General features: G+C 37.6%; 1 protein-coding gene across 1 annotated transcript; it reads left to right on the forward strand.

The window, feature by feature from the left end:
• The first annotated feature begins 7,865 nt into the window (after positions 1 to 7,865).
• On the forward strand, positions 7,866 to 11,533 carry LOC142531162 (putative carboxylesterase 16). Its single transcript, XM_075637227.1, has 2 exons — positions 7,866 to 9,170; positions 10,714 to 11,533. Exons 1-2 carry the CDS (start codon positions 8,311 to 8,313, stop codon positions 11,249 to 11,251), a joined length of 1,398 nt encoding a protein of 465 aa, XP_075493342.1. The 5' UTR covers positions 7,866 to 8,310; the 3' UTR covers positions 11,252 to 11,533.
• The last annotated feature ends 6,314 nt before the right edge of the window (positions 11,534 to 17,847 follow it).

The following is a 17,847-nucleotide window of genomic DNA, read 5'->3' on the forward strand; positions in this document are numbered from 1 at the left end:
GATTAAGGGCAGATGTTCGCTCCAATTACCATTGAAGTCTAGAGCACATGCTCTCAGCATATCTTCTAGAGTTTGAATTATACTATATGTTTGGCCATCGGTTTGAGGATGATAGGTCGTGCTAAGAGTAACCTTAGTTCTCATAGCTTGTTGAAAGCTCTTCCAAAATTGAGATGTAAATCTAGGATCTCTGTCTGATAGTATGCTAGCTGGTACTCCATGTAATCGCACGATCTCGTTCATGTACAAGGTGGCTAGCTTGTCCGAATTATAATTCATGCGGACGGGTAGGAAATGCGCAGATTTTGTGAGTCTATCTACGATTACCCATATTCCGTCATGACCTTGTCTCGTCTTTGGTAAACCCACTACGAAATCCACAGAAATATGCTCCCATTTCTATTCTGGAATTTCTAGAGGTTGCAGAAGTCCTCCAGGTCTTTGGTGCTCTGCCTTGACTTGCTGGCACACGTGACACTTGGAAACATACATTGCCACGTCTTTCTTCATTCCACTCCACCAAAAATTTTTCTTCAAATCTCTGTACATCTTTGTACTGCCAGGATGGACTGAAAATTTTGACTTATGTGCCTCAGACATTACTTCTTGTCGAATGTTATCGATGTCTGGTACGCACAATTGTCATTTTATCCACAAGATTCCTTTGTTATCCGTCTCGAAATCTGGTGTTTTTCCTTCTTTAACTTGCTCTTTTAGTTTCACCAAAGCGGAATCTCTATCCTGACTTATCTTGATTGTCTCTCGAAGACATGGTTGTGCTGAAAGTGATGTCAGGATCACCTTACTCATATTCTTTCGACTCAAAGTATCTGCTACCTTGTTGGCTTTGCCTGGATGGTGGTAGCTTATCGTCAAGTCGTAATCCTTCATGAGTTCAATCCACCTTCTTTGTCTCATATTTAGTTCTTTTTGAGTGAACAAATACTTGAGACTTTGATGATCGGTGAAAATCTCACATCTAGCACCATATAAACAGTATTTCCAAATCTTGAGTGCAAATACCTCTGCTGCTAGCTCGAGGTCATGTGTTTGGTAATTCTGTTCATACGTCTTCAACTGTCTCGACGCGTATGCAATCACCCTTCCCTCTTGCATGAGTACACATCCTAAACCTCCTTTAGATGCATCACTGTAGATGGTGAAGTCTTTGCCTTCAGTTGGCAATACTAACACCGGAGTTGAGATAGGCTTCTTCTTCAAAGTCTCGAAGCTTTGCTCACATTTTTCACTCCATTGAAACTTGAAGTTCTTCTGTGTGAGCTTGGTGAGGGGTATGGCTATTGAATAAAATCCTTCAACAAATTTTCGGTAATAGCCCTGCTAATCCCAAGAAGCTTCGAATTTCTGTCACATTCTTTGGTTTAGGCCAATATGAGATTGCCTCTACTTTCTTAGGGTCCACAGCTACTCCTGCTGCTGGTATTATGTGTCCCAAGAATATGACGCTCTCTAGCCAAAATTCGCATTTCTTGAACTTGGCGTACAGTTCCTTTTCTCTCAGCGTCTGGAGGGTGAGACGAAGATGTTCCTTGGGGTCTTCTTCACTTGACGAATACACTAGAATGTCGTCGATGAATACCACAACAAACTTGTCAAGAAATGGTTTAAACACTCTATTCATGAGATCCATGAATACTGCCGGAGCATTTGTTAATCCGAACGGCATCACCATGAACTCATAATGTCCATACCTTGTTCGGAAGGCTGTATTCGGAATATCGTCCGTCTTGACCTTGAGTTGGTGGTAGCCTGTCCTTAAATCGAGCTTGGAAAAGACCGTAGCTCCCTTGAGTTGGTCAAACAAGTCATCTATTATTGGAAGCGGGTACTTGTTTTTGATTGTGATCTTATTCAGCTCTCTGTAATCGATACACATTCTCATGCTTCCGTCCTTCTTCTTTACAAATAGGACAGGAGCTCCCCACGGAGATGCGCTTGGTCGGATTTGCTTCTTATCCAACAATTCTTGAAGTTGCTCTTTGAGTTCTTTCAACTCTGCCGGAGCCATTCAGTATGGTGCTTTTGAGATTGGTGCAGCATTGGGCACTAAATAAATCTCAAATTCCACTTCGCGGTCGGGAAGTTCGCCAGGGAGTTCTTCAGGAAGGACGTCCAGAAACTCCTGAATAACTGGAATATCCTCTATCTTTAGAGTAACTTCGTTATTTACCTCGCTGATCGATCATTGCTAGTTAGACTTTCTAGGTCTGAGAAGTAGAAAGGAAGGATTTTTGTTCCTTATCTTTACCACGAAGTACGATTTATTCTTGGATCGGGGTTTGACATTCTTACTCCGACAATCTACCATTTCATGATTCTTGTCCAACCAATCAATTCCCAAAGTACACTGTATAAGATCGGCACTGAATATATGCGCATCCATACTTATTTTATTCTATCTTAAAATTAACACGATTACTAACTCAAATCTTAAAACCAATTTAGAATCTTAGTCCCAATAATTATAACTTAGTTAAAATTTCTTTCAACTTTGAACGGAAGAAACTAAATCATCAGACAATTCTTCTTTTACTAAATCTTATCTTAATCAAGACTACAAGTCAAGCATGTTTTAACACAAACAAGTTTCATTGGAGGTCCTTCACTTAGCATCCCAAATTTAATGTACACATCATTAATTATTGACACAAAATTTTTCCTACATCTGAATTTCAAAGCTTATATAATCCTTATCTCATATTTTCATAAATAATTTATTATCCTCGAGTCAGACAATTCATCTTAAGTCAGAAGCTTATCTACGATAGGTAAATTCCCAAAAATGTAAGTCAACTTATATCAGATAGGTACATTCCTAATATGATTCAACTTATCTTGGTACATTTCCAAAGAATATTACACTTCTTTCTTTTCGTATGACAATACCAATCTAGTCTACCTTATCATCTCTCCATTATCACTGTTCTTTTTCCACTACATCTATATGTACTTCTTCTTCTCTAAGCTCTTAATGTAGCTACTCTGATCAGTCATAATCTTCATCTAAAATAGGAGAGTGAATGTTCAGAATTGATCTCAAGAGTACAGGTTGAGTTATAGACAATTACTGGAATGAACAAAATCAGTACTGTCTATGCATTCAATGGAAGAAAATAGCTCAAAATATTTCGGTCTCAGAATTCCGTGAAAAATTTACTAAAAATCCTTCACATCAAGAACATGAATGGTACCAAGTTTGGTGTAAAAATGCTAAGTCCTTTGGAAATGAAAATTCCTCAAAGTTTCGAAAAGTTGGAAAATTTTACGGAAATGATGATATCACTATCTTAACGAAGGATTTTGGGGTTCGTCGGCGGTGCTAGAATATTTGAATTGTTCTAGATAAGGTTTTCCTCGTCGAGAGCTTTCCAACGCCTACTTTTAATAGTAAAAATTCCTCATGGATCAAAAGTTATGGCCGTTTGAAGTTTGCGCGAAAAACACCTCAACTTCCATGTCATTTGCAAGGTCTACTGCATGCGCCTACTGAAATTCGCGGTCTACTGCAATTCTGATGCTACTGCAATCAGTCTGCTGCTTTTCCAGCACTGTTAGAACCAATCTGCTACATTCCGAGTCTACTGACCCAGTCTTCTGCATTCAGATCCTGCTGGTTTTCGTCTACTGGTTCTGATTTCGGGCTACTGGTTTTGGGTCTACTGGTTTCCATCTACTGGTTCTGGTTTCGGGCTACTGGTTTTGGGTCTACTGGTTTCCATCTACTGGTTCTGGTTTCGGGCTACTGGTTTCCTTTACTGATTTTCCCAACTGTACGTAGTTAGTCTATATTTTCAGTAGTTTATTACAGTAGTAAATTTTCAGAAGTCTATTACAATAGCTTATTTCAGTAACTTTCAGGAATTAATTTCAGAACTCTATCAGAACTTATTATTTCTAGTTCCTCCTCCCCAGATTATGAAACCTGGTTTGCTCTGATACCACTTCAATGTAACGCCCCGGGACGGGGGTTGGTTGTCACCGGCGTTGCTCTCAAATTTACATTCGAAAACAACAAGCCTCAGAAGTACAAAATTCAGAAACCAGTCTTTTATTCATAATACTGAATATTAAATGTCTGATATAACTCAATTAATAATGTTTTACAGCGGAAATGTAAAACCAGAATTACAATATCTAAACAGATGCAGCGGAATTTAAAATATAAATCAGAACTGAGAACAACAATATTCATCATCAGCCCCAAAATTGAATCTGCTCTTCTTCTTCTAACTTTTCTTTCTCGTTCTTATCTGAGATGAGTTTGGTGGGTGAATGATATGATTGCCACTCAGTAAGCAGGGGCGGGAATAACTCCCTCCCAGTTTTCGAAATCATTTTCAATAGAAACAGTAATACAATAATATACAGAAACTCATCTTTTCAGAACAGAAACTAGAATTCAGAAATCACAGGTTTCAGAACAGAAATCAGAATTAGTAAGCACTGAGCACGTTAGTGAATTTCATGGCTTAACTGATATCAGTCCCCTATATGTTCTCTCCTCTAAGGGGTGAGGCCAGAATCAGAATCAGAATCAGAATTCAGAAATGTTCAGAATATATATTCCTACCATTAGTTCACTAGGGAGTTTCAGTGCTTCAAAATCATATATCAGAAATACACATACAGAAACTGTACTTTAAAACAGAATTATCAAACTGATTTCAAGATAATTATATATAAGCCCACTTACAGTAATTTGCTAGAGTTTCGGTTGAAGTCTACTGGACTTTGGTTGCTCTTGCTACTGGATTTTTCTGCTCGAACAAAGATGCTCTCTTAACTCGAATTTTCAAGTGATAACTCCAGATTTTGGTAACAACAATTTCAGAGTTTAAGGGTGCTATTTATAAGCAACAATTCTGACTGTTAGCCTCCCAATTAATGGCTATAATATGTCATTAACAGCCTTTATTCCATGTTAAATGCTTCAGTTACAAGTCATATGCTGAACCAGTAACTGTCTGCTGGATTCTAATCTTCTGCTGCTGGATTTTTATCTGTTGTCTGCTGCTGGATTCTAATCTGCTGTCTGCTGCTGGATTCTAATCTGCTGGAAAAGTACCAGCTTCTGAAATATTATCTTCTGCTGAAAATTTTGCATTGCTACTGAAATGCTGGAAATGCTGGAAATTCGGGTTCTCACAGATATTTTCTAAAATCGAAACTAATTTTTTAAATTAATTGAAATCAATTTTCGAATTAATTTAAGTAATTTGATATAACCTATATAATCCCTAAAAAAAGTCTAATCTTCTTGAAATGGCACAAACTAGTGCAGATTCATTTTTCTTGGAAAACAAAAGGAGCCAGATAATCATAAAAAGCTCGTGGGTGCCTACTTGTGCATTCCTCCCATACCAAGAAGAAAAGCATAAGCATAACCTCCACAATGGACAAGTTTTTTTGTCTTTATTTTTTCGCAATACCTTGTTCATTTTGGCCCCAAAAAGTGTCCAATTTGGTATATTTTCGGATACATGCTTGTAATTTGCTAACATGATAAGTTGCCCAATTTTTCAAATGACAAAAACTTGTGTGAGACGGTCTTACGGGTCATATTTTGTGAAAATGATCTCTTAGTTGGGTTATCAATGAAAAATATTACTTTTTATGCTAAGAGTATTACTTTTTATTGTGAATATCAATATGATTGACTCGTCTCACAGATAAAAATTTGTGAGATCATCTCATAAGAGACCTATTCTTTTCACATTATACTAGGAAATGAACTTTAGTTCTTCAATCTATCAAGATTACGTTTAAATGAAATGATTTGATATAGAAAAATATCTTATTTGGAAAATTATTTGTTGAGATTGTGCTTGAAATGATGTCATGATTTTAAATTTCTTTACTTGTTTAGATAGGAAAAAAAAAACTCAAAAGATTTACATAATTTTAATAGATATTAATGTAAATTTCAAATACAACCAATATGAGTATTTTTTGAAATTAATTACTCAATCTTCCTTAAATCAAATCACACCCTAAAAAAACAACCAATACGAATCAAAACAAATAGATTTCATCGGTGTTTTCAGAATCGGATAGACGGAAAACTGGTCACGGATTCAGTTCGAGACACCCATAAAACTGTTTTAATGGTCAAACCGGTCAAATCCGATGAAAAGTTGGTCAAAAAACCAGTTCAATTTTCATATTTTTAAATATTTATATACATGTTGTATGTATGTTTAAATTTTAAATCTGAATAAATATATTTTTATTATTCATATACACATTAAAAATCTTTATAAAATATATTATTATGATATTATATTATTATTTTATATAATATAACATTGTTCCTGTCCGACCATCGATTCAATAGGTTGAGCTATTTTTCAAAATAAATCAGTTCGATCACCGATGTGGTTATACATTCACCCAATTATGTCAATCAAAATGCATCACTTGAGTCTAACACTAATATTTTCATAACATGACCGATAATCGAATCGACTTATCTTAAAAATTGTTAAACCGACCTGATCGATTAAACTGACGATCAGACCGGAAAACTGTTATATTATATAAAGTGACAATATAATATAACATAACAAATAATATATTTTAAATAAAATGAACAAACTGGTCCTACCAGTTCTTGATCTTTTTTGGCCGATTTTGACTGGTTTAACGAATTTTTAGCATTTTTTGAACCGGATCCGTGATCGATTTTCGATCGAACCAATCGATCCGATTCGATTTTGAAAATATTGTCTAACACGGTGCTATTCAATTTAAATATTTATTTATTTATTATTATTATTTAGCATGAGATGGAAAATAATATATACAGTGTGTTTGGCAACCAGGATTTGGGAGGATTTCATGAGATTTGGATTTCAAAATCCTATTTTTACTGTTTGGAAAGGTGATTCAAAAAAAGAATTCGGAATTGTTTAAAATTTTATGGGATTTAATGGGATTTCAATGAGTATATCCAAATCCCATCAAATTTGATAAGATTTGGTGGGATTTGGATTTTAAAAACAAACAATTACTTTTTTATCCAACACATCATTTGCATCAACATATCATTCTCATCAGTCAACTTTCTCCATCAAAAATTTCTAAATGGTTAGACTTTTTTCCTTTTAACTTTTTTTAGAAGTTGAAAGATTTCGTTTAAATTTTATAACTTTCGTGTGTTAATTACTGATTAATATAATAAAAATTATAGTAATTACCAAAGCCTCTTTTTACGTTAATAATTAATTTCATGTTAAAGTTTGAAGTTGTCTGATAATTTTTTAATTATTATTTTATGTACACTATGATTAATAAATAATAATTAATTTTTGAATTTACATTTACAAACACAAATAATAGAGAAGAATTATTAATTTCTAAACTTCTTTTGGGTTATTTTTGTTTATATGATTTCTAAGGATTGTAAATACTATTTTTAAATTTTAAACCAAACACCAAATGTAATTTCAAATACTTGAATTTCCAAATCCAATTCCAAATCCTATGAAATCCTCCCAAATTCTAATCGCCAAACACACGGGTAATATAAAGACAATCAAATCAGTTTATATTTAATATTTAATTATTGCATAATTTGACCCATACGTTGACCAAACAGTGCTTCGGAGGACAAGGGAAAAACCATTCGGAATGAGAAATGAGAAGCCCACTTCCACCGGTGCCTACAAGCCGACCCCAATCAACCGAGCCGAATAATCTCCTACATCCCGACTACTGAACCAGTCACTAAAACCCCAAGTTTCAACCTTTACGCCAGGTGTACCATATCAATTGGTGAACGAATCTCCTAACGTACAATTATTGGAGTACAAGACCGATCGCACTAGATCTCAACTGCTCCACCGCGACAGGCAACACCGCCTGTCAATCTCTAAAATCTGATGGAAAAATCCAATTTTCAATTATATGCCTTACGTTATCGTTTCTCTTTCCCACACTCTCACATTCGAAGCGCAGCCAGCCCCAACTCTCTTTCTCTTCCCACAGTCCATAGGAACATTGAATTTCAAAAAAGTCCCCAATCGGCCAGAATCCCTGGTTTTGCCATGAAAGATCGATGCATTTTAACCCATCATCTCGAACCCATTAAAGTTTTTAGCCTCGTTCAGGCCCCCCGTATTCGAAAATCTGTGAATGAATTGTTTGATTATGTATATTGGACAAGGGGATAGATAAACACATGTAAATTGAAGGTGGGAGAGAGGGGAAGGAGGATAATTATCTGTTTGTGTATGATAACCACCTGAAATTGTTGATATTGTTTGTTAAAGTTTAATATTTTCTTGAAAAATGCCAAGCATAGGTGTGAAATTGTACAGCGTGTTCTTCAAATTTATGCTAAAGCATCGGTTACAGAGCCGATTGCAGACACCTGAAGGCGATGTATCCGGTGGTGGCGCCGCCTCCTTCGGGGTCACGTCACGACCGGATGAGGACACGGCAGCGACATTCAACCCTTCCTTCACCGACGGTGTTGCCACTAAGGACTATCATATTGATCCCTTAACCTCTCTCTCGATCCGTATCTTTCTCCCGGATACTTGCCTACGTTCCCCCGAAACTTTAACAAAATCTAGGCCCGGGCCTGGATCCGATTCGGCCCAGTCGTTTAACCGCCGCAACAGCTACGAGTCGCCCAACAATAGTGTTTCTAGCAGCAATTCTAATCCTCTTACGCATGCTCAGAATGTTGATAGCAACAGAAGAAATAGTTACGGATGTACCAACGATGACTTGGATTTAAAATCAGGAAGTGGGATTTACGGAGGGTATAATCCGGTGGGGACTAAGTGCCGCAAACTACCAGTGATGTTGCAATTCCATGGTGGAGGATTCGTTAGTGGGAGCAACGATTCGGATGCTAATGATTATTTTTGCAGGCGCATTGCGAAATTGTGTGATGTGATTGTATTGGCAGTGGGTTATAGATTGGCGCCTGAGAATAAGTACCCAGTAGCATTCGAGGATGGGTTGAGGGTTCTGCATTGGCTGGCAAAGCAAACTAATTTGGCTGAATGTAGCAAGTCGTTGGGGAGTTTGAAGGGAGGTGGAGCTGATTTGAGGAAGACAGATGGTAATTGGCGTGTTCCTGATGCTTTCGGCGCGTCAATGGTGGAGCCTTGGTTGGCTGCGCATGGAGATCCGTTGAGGTTTGTCGCGATCTAGCTAATCTATTGATATTTATCACTTGCAAGTGTTGTAATCTGCTTTAGTGGAGATTTTTAGTGATTTTTCAACATGGTTTCTAATTGAGTGCTGACCAAGAAGCTGGAAATGTATTACTTGTGTACTTTGTGTAGATTTGCTTTTGTTCTTTTGAAAGTAAAAGTTGATGGGTAAGGTGAATGATGTGACTTGAACACTATAAATTTGAAAATTAAGAAAGGAGCTTGAAATTTTCCTTGTGAAAATTAGAGGAATGGAAAGATTTGAATGCAGAACTTAATACTTGGGTAAAAATAACTGACCTGTAATGGAGTGACTGGCTCGTCGCTCGTCTCTCGTCTCGTCTTTCCCAAGCTTAGCTAACACGTATGTCCTTTTTTGTGTGGTTCTTCAGACGCTTTTCGTCCCTGCTACCAATATTGGTTAAAAGTTACTTTTGCTGGCGTCTCCAAGTCTTGTGAACTTTTACAATCTTATACATACTTGTCAGTGGTGAATTTTTTGCCTGTTTATCAAAGTTGTGATTTATAGTTTTTGAGTTGTGATCTTTAAGTTGTGTATTTTTTGTATTTCATTGTGGAAAAATAGAGACAATATTAAACTTGAGCATTCCGCCCTAGCTATAAATTATTACCAGAAATATACACCGTTTTGGATCCTTCGCAGTCTTCATTTATGAAGATGATATATATTCTTTTAGCATGTAAATTATCAATAAACAAGTTCCCAATTCTAGGGTTGCTCTTCCCTTTGATACTTTTACGTCTGCATTCAAGACCATACTTTTGTTTTTTCCTTGCATTTGACAGAATGATGAGAGATCATCTTTGACAATTTTAGATTTACCTTCTTCCTGAGAATTGTGACACCTATTTATTATTGTAAATAATACTTAGATTCTGTGGAAATAAATTGTACATGTGCGTGATCAATGCCTGACTTCAATATTGATTCTAGTCTCAATCAGTAGATGCATCTAACATTCTAGTTCGATGATGAGGTGCACTCTATTGTTGTTGTGTCTTTATGTTATGGTTTTTTTAATTTAATTATCAGATTTTCATTTCTAATTTTCAAGGTTGTTTCTTTGTATTTTTTGTACTGTGTTTGCAAAATGCTGTTTGTCAAAACCACCTATCTGGATCAAAGTAGTCAAAATTATGGACATAGGGATTGAAATGAGAGAGAGGTTTATGGTTTCGTTGGGGAGCGCTAGAGAGAAGGGGGAACTGAATTTGGAGGCTTAATATGTTATCATTGATATGCCACTAATTTCAGTGAAAACAAAACTGGCAGTAAAAGATGTACACATGTGCATTACTGTGGTGGCAGGACTCCTCTCCTCACTCAAATAATCACATTGATTAGGCCAAGACTTGTTTGCGTCATATTATGTATTTTAAGTGGCTTTTTTCAGGATATATGTTTCCACACTTTCTTACCTTCTTACGTACATTTTCCAAGTAATAATAGTTGAAAAAAACTTGTCTGAATTAATTGTACCTAACTGGCGCTACATGGAACCAGATGCGTGCTTCTTGGAGTGAGTTGTGGGGGGAATATTGCTGAATACGTGGCAAGGAAAGCCATAGAGGCAGGTAAGCTTTTGGACCCAGTAAAGGTGGTTGCGCAGGTTTTGATGTATCCCTTCTTCATTGGAAGTGTACCCACACATTCAGAGATAAAACTGGCAAACTCCTACTTCTATGACAAGGGTATGTGTGTACTTGCATGGAAACTTCTCCTAACCGAGGAGGAGTTTAGCCTGGATCACCCCGCTGCCAACCCACTCATTTCTGGTAGAGGACCTCCTTTGAAGCAGATGCCTCCAACACTGACTGTTGTAGCTGAACATGACTGGATGAGAGATCGAGCAATTGCATACTCAGAGGAGCTCCGGAAAGTAAATGTAGATGCTCCTGTTCTTGAGTACAAAGATGCAGTTCATGAATTTGCAACCCTTGACCTGCTTCTTAAGACACCTCAGGCTCAGGCTTGTGCAGAGGACATTGCCATCTGGGTCAAGAAACATATTTCACTTCGAGGTCACGAGTTTTCGTATTGATACACTCATGGATTTGGTAAATACATAAGCTATAATTGGTCATAACCTCTGTTGGGGTTTTTGCAGCGCTGTGTTATATCGGGATCTTGTGGATGACAGGGCGTTCGGTTGCTTGGCTTTGTCTTTGTTGTTCTATTTTTGCTTGTAACATAGTAACTTACCTGAGAATTGAGTTTTATTGGATCTTAGCCAGTTAATTTGGATGCCCTTCGCCAGCATTTTTGCGTAATTCTTAGATTATCTAGTTAATTTGTAGCATACCTACTTCCTACAAATGAATCAAATTCATTTTGGAATCAGTATGAAGGCCAACGGATATTTGGCATTAGGCCTAGTAAATCGAATTGATGTTTGTTTATGAGTCTGTTTAATTTTGCAACGCCCATGTGTTGAACTTGAACAAAGCCAGGATCCACCGTGTTAACTAAAGAAACCTTATTTTGTCATTTGGGAATTGAACATGTGTAACCATCCATATCCATAGCACCCGAAGGAACCCACATTTCTTGCTGCTAAACTGATTAGTCTTGTGGAATATGTTGGGTGTTTATGTAGTTTTGATATTTTTTTGAGTTAAATTCAATCAATATAAGTATATAATATAATAGTAGCGCTACAATGTACGCGTTGCAGTGTTTATAAAGTTTTTTAAAATGTTTTTTCGTTTCGTAAGTAGTTTTGTAATTTATTATGGAACATGGTATTATCGTTATTCATGAATTATGGAACTGAGATAATATGATAAGTATCAAAATTGACAAAGCACATAAAATAATTTAACAATTGCATGGAGCAATATGATTACTAGCAAAACTTGATAGGGAATCTACCGTGGGTAATAATTATAAACCTATTCTGTGTGCCGTAATCGCTGTTCCGGTGCCCGGAAATGTATCAAAACTTCATTGAACTCCGCTCCTTTCACCGAGCCTAGGTATCTAATGACGCACACCGAAGCACCCTGAACTATACCTTGAGAGTCTCTGATCATAGCCCCAACACTAAAACTGTTCTGGTGCCCGGAAAACCCCGCACCAACAGCCAACCTTAAATGATTCAGTAACAGTGACTTTCAAACTTGTTCCGTGGGCATCTGCAGTTCAATTCTGACTATACATGCCATGTTAGATTGTCGTAAACTATCAAGCAATGCATTAGCCCATTCAATGTTAAATTCAGTTATGTGTGCCAAAGAATCGTGAACTCTCGTGCATGTTTCAGTCCATACAGCCCAGCACATGATAACAAACAATTCAAAATCCTCAATCTTAATAGACTATTACAAAACTAAAGCATTGTCAATAAATGATGCATCATGAAGCTTTGTCACCTGTATCCAAAAAGACGTATTATTTATCCAAACACTTCTAAAAACCGGACAAACAATAGAGCAAGGCTAGTAGTAGCATAATTGACCTTAGACAATGCACAAATGTCATTTGTTGGAACATGATGTGACGATAAATTCATCGAAGAATGCATGAAATTCCAAGAAGATTGCCACAAGAATATGCGTACATTTGTGGAAGCCTGGGATTTCAAATTAATTTTCACCAAGATTGACAGGGATGAGTCGACTGAAACGATGGAGGATTTATGTTGTTCATCTCCAGGAGTTAGCTTTCTTTAACAGAATACTTGCCAATACCTTGTATCTTCACTGCTCTGACGACTCAAAGGAATATCCAGAATGACCTCGGCTTCACAAGGAGGGGTAGGATTGTCGCACCGCTTGCTCTTCCCATCCCCTGCTCTCATAATGTATCTAGCCACTTTGATATTAATATCTGATATCACGTTTAAACAAATTTTGAAAGCATGTGGTGTTGGTCCCACGTATGGTAATTTGAGATAATAAATATGAAAATAAAGAATAAACTGGACACCGAGGTTTACGTGGAAAACCCCTAAAAATTATTAGGGTAAAAACAACGGACAAGATGAAAAGAATTCCACTGTAATATTTTGTGGTGTACAACTCACTCACTGTGTTTCCAAAGAGAACACACATTCTCTTAATACAGGAGAACAAACACCTCATAAATATTATAGAACTAAGCACTCAAATGCTATAGAATGAGGAAAAACTCGAAAAATGGATGATTTCAGAATGAAGGGGAATGAGCTCTATTTATAGAGCTTCCTGTCAGTGTGAAAACGCGTTTCATATTAAATGAAACGCGTCCCCCAACTGCTACGAATTATTTTGTAACCGACATGCAATAAATGTTACTGACATTTCTCCTACTTGGAGATTTGATTGAGAATCAAACACATCTCCACACATCCTTTCAATCTTGTCATTCCATGCTGCTTACATTTCCGCTAGGCCACTTGAGGATCTACACCACTCAAACTTATCAGTGTTCACTGCCTTGGTCAGAAAATCAGCTATGTTATCTTCTGTATTGATCTTTTGCATATCCACGCTTCATTCCTTTACTACTTCTCGCACAAAGTGAAATTGTACTCCAATATGTTTCGTCCTGGAATGAAAGGCTGGATTCCTTGCGATGTGCAAAGCACTTTGACTGTCACAAAACAAAGAAACCTTATCTTGTTTGTACTTCTCTTGTTTGTGTTTGATCTCCTCCTATAACCTTTTAATCCATATTGCCTCCTTGCAAACTTGAGTAGCTGCCATATATTCTGCTTCCGTTGTAGACAACGGCACAACTGTTTGCAATTTTGAAACCCAGCTTACTGCTCCCCCTGCAAGTGTAAACAAATAACCAGTAATAGATTTTCTTTTATCAGGATCACCTGCATAATCTGAATCGACATAGCCCCTGAGTGTAAAATCTGATCCTCCATAACATAATGCAGCATTTGAGGTACCCTTTGAAACGTCCCAGATTCGATGACTGTCCTCACTGTACCAAGACAAGTCTTTCCAGCGTGCTTATGTCCTCACTCACACGCACCCTAGGAAACTTCTCAGGGGGTCACTCATCCCAAAATTGCCCCAAGTCAAGCACGCTTAACTTTGGAGTTCTTATGTGATGAGCTACCGAAAAGAAGATGCACCTTCTTGATATCAATAGTCCATATCAAATCTTTTAAACCCTCTTCAACTGTACAGTCCATTACATTGAATAGTCTCGGAACCCCTCTCATTCCGGCTGTGAGATCGGTTCATTCATGTTCCCTCCACCTAGAAGCCTGCCAGGAGCCGCTCATTGTCCGTGCAACCTCATGGCACCAGCGATCACCCCCCGCCCTCTTCAGCCCCGGCCCTCACATGCCCACCAGCTTTCGCTTGGTTAGTCCCCGAACAACACCGTACTAAAAGATTTCGGCTTTGATACCACTTAAATGTCACGTCCAGAGACTCGGGATTGACACCGGCGTTGTTTAACAATCACACAATCTGGAAAAAATCAGCCTCGTAGCACAGTGTAAATCGAAACCAGTTTATCAATCATAATTCAAACGAAATAACATTGTCTTTACAACTCAATAACTCAAAAACGACAGAGTTCGATGCGGAAACAAAAAAATAAATTAAAAGTTCAACTTAATCTAAATTCCTGCAGTCTCGAAATTCACCAGCCCCAAAAATACTCTGATTCCTCTTATTCGACCTGTTCCTCAGATTTATCTGGGAAGGGAGAGTAAGGGGGGTGAGTATTTTGGGAAATACTCAGCAAGTGAGGGCCGTTCGAGCACAACATAAAAATATTTACACAATTTTCGAAAATGACACATAAACACATCATGCTTTCCATAACATATAATCATATTCATATCATAATAGCACTGCGATTTTTTTTCCACCTTCTATGGTTTACTGATATCGGTCCCTAATTTTTAATCCTCTAAGGGGACGATGCCATAAAACGGATTCTATCCCACCGTTAAGGGCCATATGTTGGGATTCCCACCCATTTCAGCGTATTCTCACAGTGCCAACACGTAACCGTACCAAAATCACACAAAAATGTAGAGACAGACTGACGGTGCTCGACCGAACTTTTCGAAAGCAAGAAAGCACATAACCGAAATTTACAGATTTAAAACAAGCCCACTTACAGTATTTTGAATGCTGTGAAAAACGTGAATAGTGTTGCACTGAGTATTCGAACTTTCCTCCGGGTCTGGATTCCAGCAAAGCTTCGCTACTCGAGGATGAAAACTTCGAAATTATAGAGGATGCTAGAGAGAATTTTCGAAGTTTTAAGGTGTGAATTTCGAATTAGGGGAGTCCTCTATTTATAGGGGCGATGTAAAAATCTTACCATAAATAAGTTGATAGATTGCCTTGTATGCAATAATCCATCCAAATTTCGAAATTCATTGTGTATCCTGTACTGGATTTTTTGAATTTCGTGTATTTATTGGTTTGGTATATTTTTGAAAACCATGTATTATTCAATATTTTCGAATTTCTTTTTATTTCCCATAAATCGAAAATAATATCCTATACATGTCTGTAAAAATACATCTCTTAAATTCACGGTTCTCACACCCTTAATGTATCTAAGGATCCTCTTAACAGTGCCCCAATGCTCTCGTCCAGGATTAGTCGAATATCGACTAACTGCTCCCACTGCTTGAGCAATATCCGGTCTTGTACAGATAATGGAGAACATCAAAATTCCCATTGCTGATGCATATGGTATTCGAGACATCTCCATCCTCTCTGCGTCATTGCTAAGACACATCTTGGAGGATAACTTGAAGTTAACAGGAAGAGGAGTCGATATTGGCTTGATATCTTGCATGTTTAAGCGTTGCAAGACTTTCTTCAATTAATTTTTCTGGGAAAGCCAAATCTTTCTGTTACTTCTATCTCGGTGAACTTACATCCCTAGAATCTTGTTTGCTGGTCCCAAGTCCTTCATATCAAATTCCCTAGCCAACTCTACCTTAAATTTTTAGACCTGATCTTTGTTGGGGCCTGACACCAAAATGTCGTCCACATACAATACTAAAATGATATAATCATCATCAGATCTCTTGAAATACGTACAAGGGTATGCACTTAGTCTGTTGTATCCAAGGCTCATGATATAGGAATCAAATATCTTATACCAACACCTCGGCGGCTGTTTGAGACCGTACATATATTTTTTCAACCTGCAAACCAAGTTCTCTTTTCCTTTTTCCGCAAAACCTTCTGGCTGGAGCATATAGATTTCTTCTTCAAGATCTCCATGAAGAAACGCCGTTTTTAAATCTAGCTGTTCTAGATGTACGTCAAACACCGCACACAATACCAACACTACTCTGACTGTTGTAAGCTGAACCATAGGTGAAAATATTTCATTGAAGTCAATGCCTTCTTTCTAAGCATATCCTTTTTACCACCAATCTTGCACGATACCGCTCCACTTGGTTATTGCCATCACGCTTGATCTTATAGACCCATCTGTTTCCAATGGATTTTCTTCCTCGTGGTAGTGTAACAAGATCCCAAGTTTTATTCTTGTCTAATGCCTCCAATTTTTCATGCATTGCTATCATCTATAAGGATAAATCCGAGCTTTGAGTAGCCTAATGGAAACTCGATGGCTCACCATCATCTGATAATAGACAATATGCAATATTGCTTTCAGTGACATAATCTGAAAGTAAACCTGGTGGTCTTCTGTCTCGAGTTGACTGCCTCACATTGGAAACTTCAGACTCAACATGTTCTTGTTCTTCGTGCTCTGGTACTACTTCACAAGAAATTTGACCTTCGTCCGTCTTATTTTCCACCTGAAATATAGTAGTTTCTGAATTTCAGTGTGCTTTTTTGTCTCCCTTTACTTTATCTTCCTCGAAGATAACATCTCTGCTGATGATAAGCTTGTGAACAGTATGATCTCACAAGCGAAACCCCTTTACTCCATCAGCATAACCCAAGAAAATACATTTTCTGGATTTTGAATTCAACTTGGATCTTTCTTGCTCATTGTACAAAACGTACACAAGACTTCCAAATGTATGCAAATGAGAATAATCTGTCGGCTTTCCGGTCCACATCTCCATCAGAGTATTCAGATCAATCGCTATTGAAGTAGAACGATTGATAATATAACAAGCGGTGTTTACTGCTTCCGTCCAAAATGTCTTGTCTAAACCCGTAGTCCTCAACATAGCTCTTGTTCTGTCCAAAAAGTTTTGTTCATCCGCTCTGTCACTCTATTCTGTTGAGGTGTGTACGCCGTCATGAATTGTCTTTTGATGCCTTCATGTTGACAATATGCATCAAATTCGTCACTGGTATATTCTCTTCCATTGTCAGTCATCAGACACTTGATTTTCTTTTCCGAATCAAGTTCAACCCGTGCTTTTAAATCTTTGAAGACTTGGAAAACATCTGATTTCTTCTTTATTGGATACACCTAACATCTCCTAGAGAAATCATCAATGAACGAGATAAAGTATCTCGCTCCTCCTAGGGATACAACCGGTGCCTGACAAACATCCGAATGAATCAGATCCAATATGCTTTTGCTTTTGGCAGTAGAAGTGCCAAACTTTAATCTGTGTTGTTTAATGGTAACACAATGCTCACAAAAGGGTAATGACATTTTTGTAAGTCCCGGCAGCAGCTTCCGTTCTGAGAGAATTTTCAACCTCGTTCTGACATATGCCCAAGCTTTAAT

This window comes from Primulina tabacum, chromosome 17, assembly GCF_025594145.1.
Source record: "Primulina tabacum isolate GXHZ01 chromosome 17, ASM2559414v2, whole genome shotgun sequence".
Taxonomy (NCBI): Eukaryota; Viridiplantae; Streptophyta; class Magnoliopsida; order Lamiales; family Gesneriaceae; genus Primulina; species Primulina tabacum.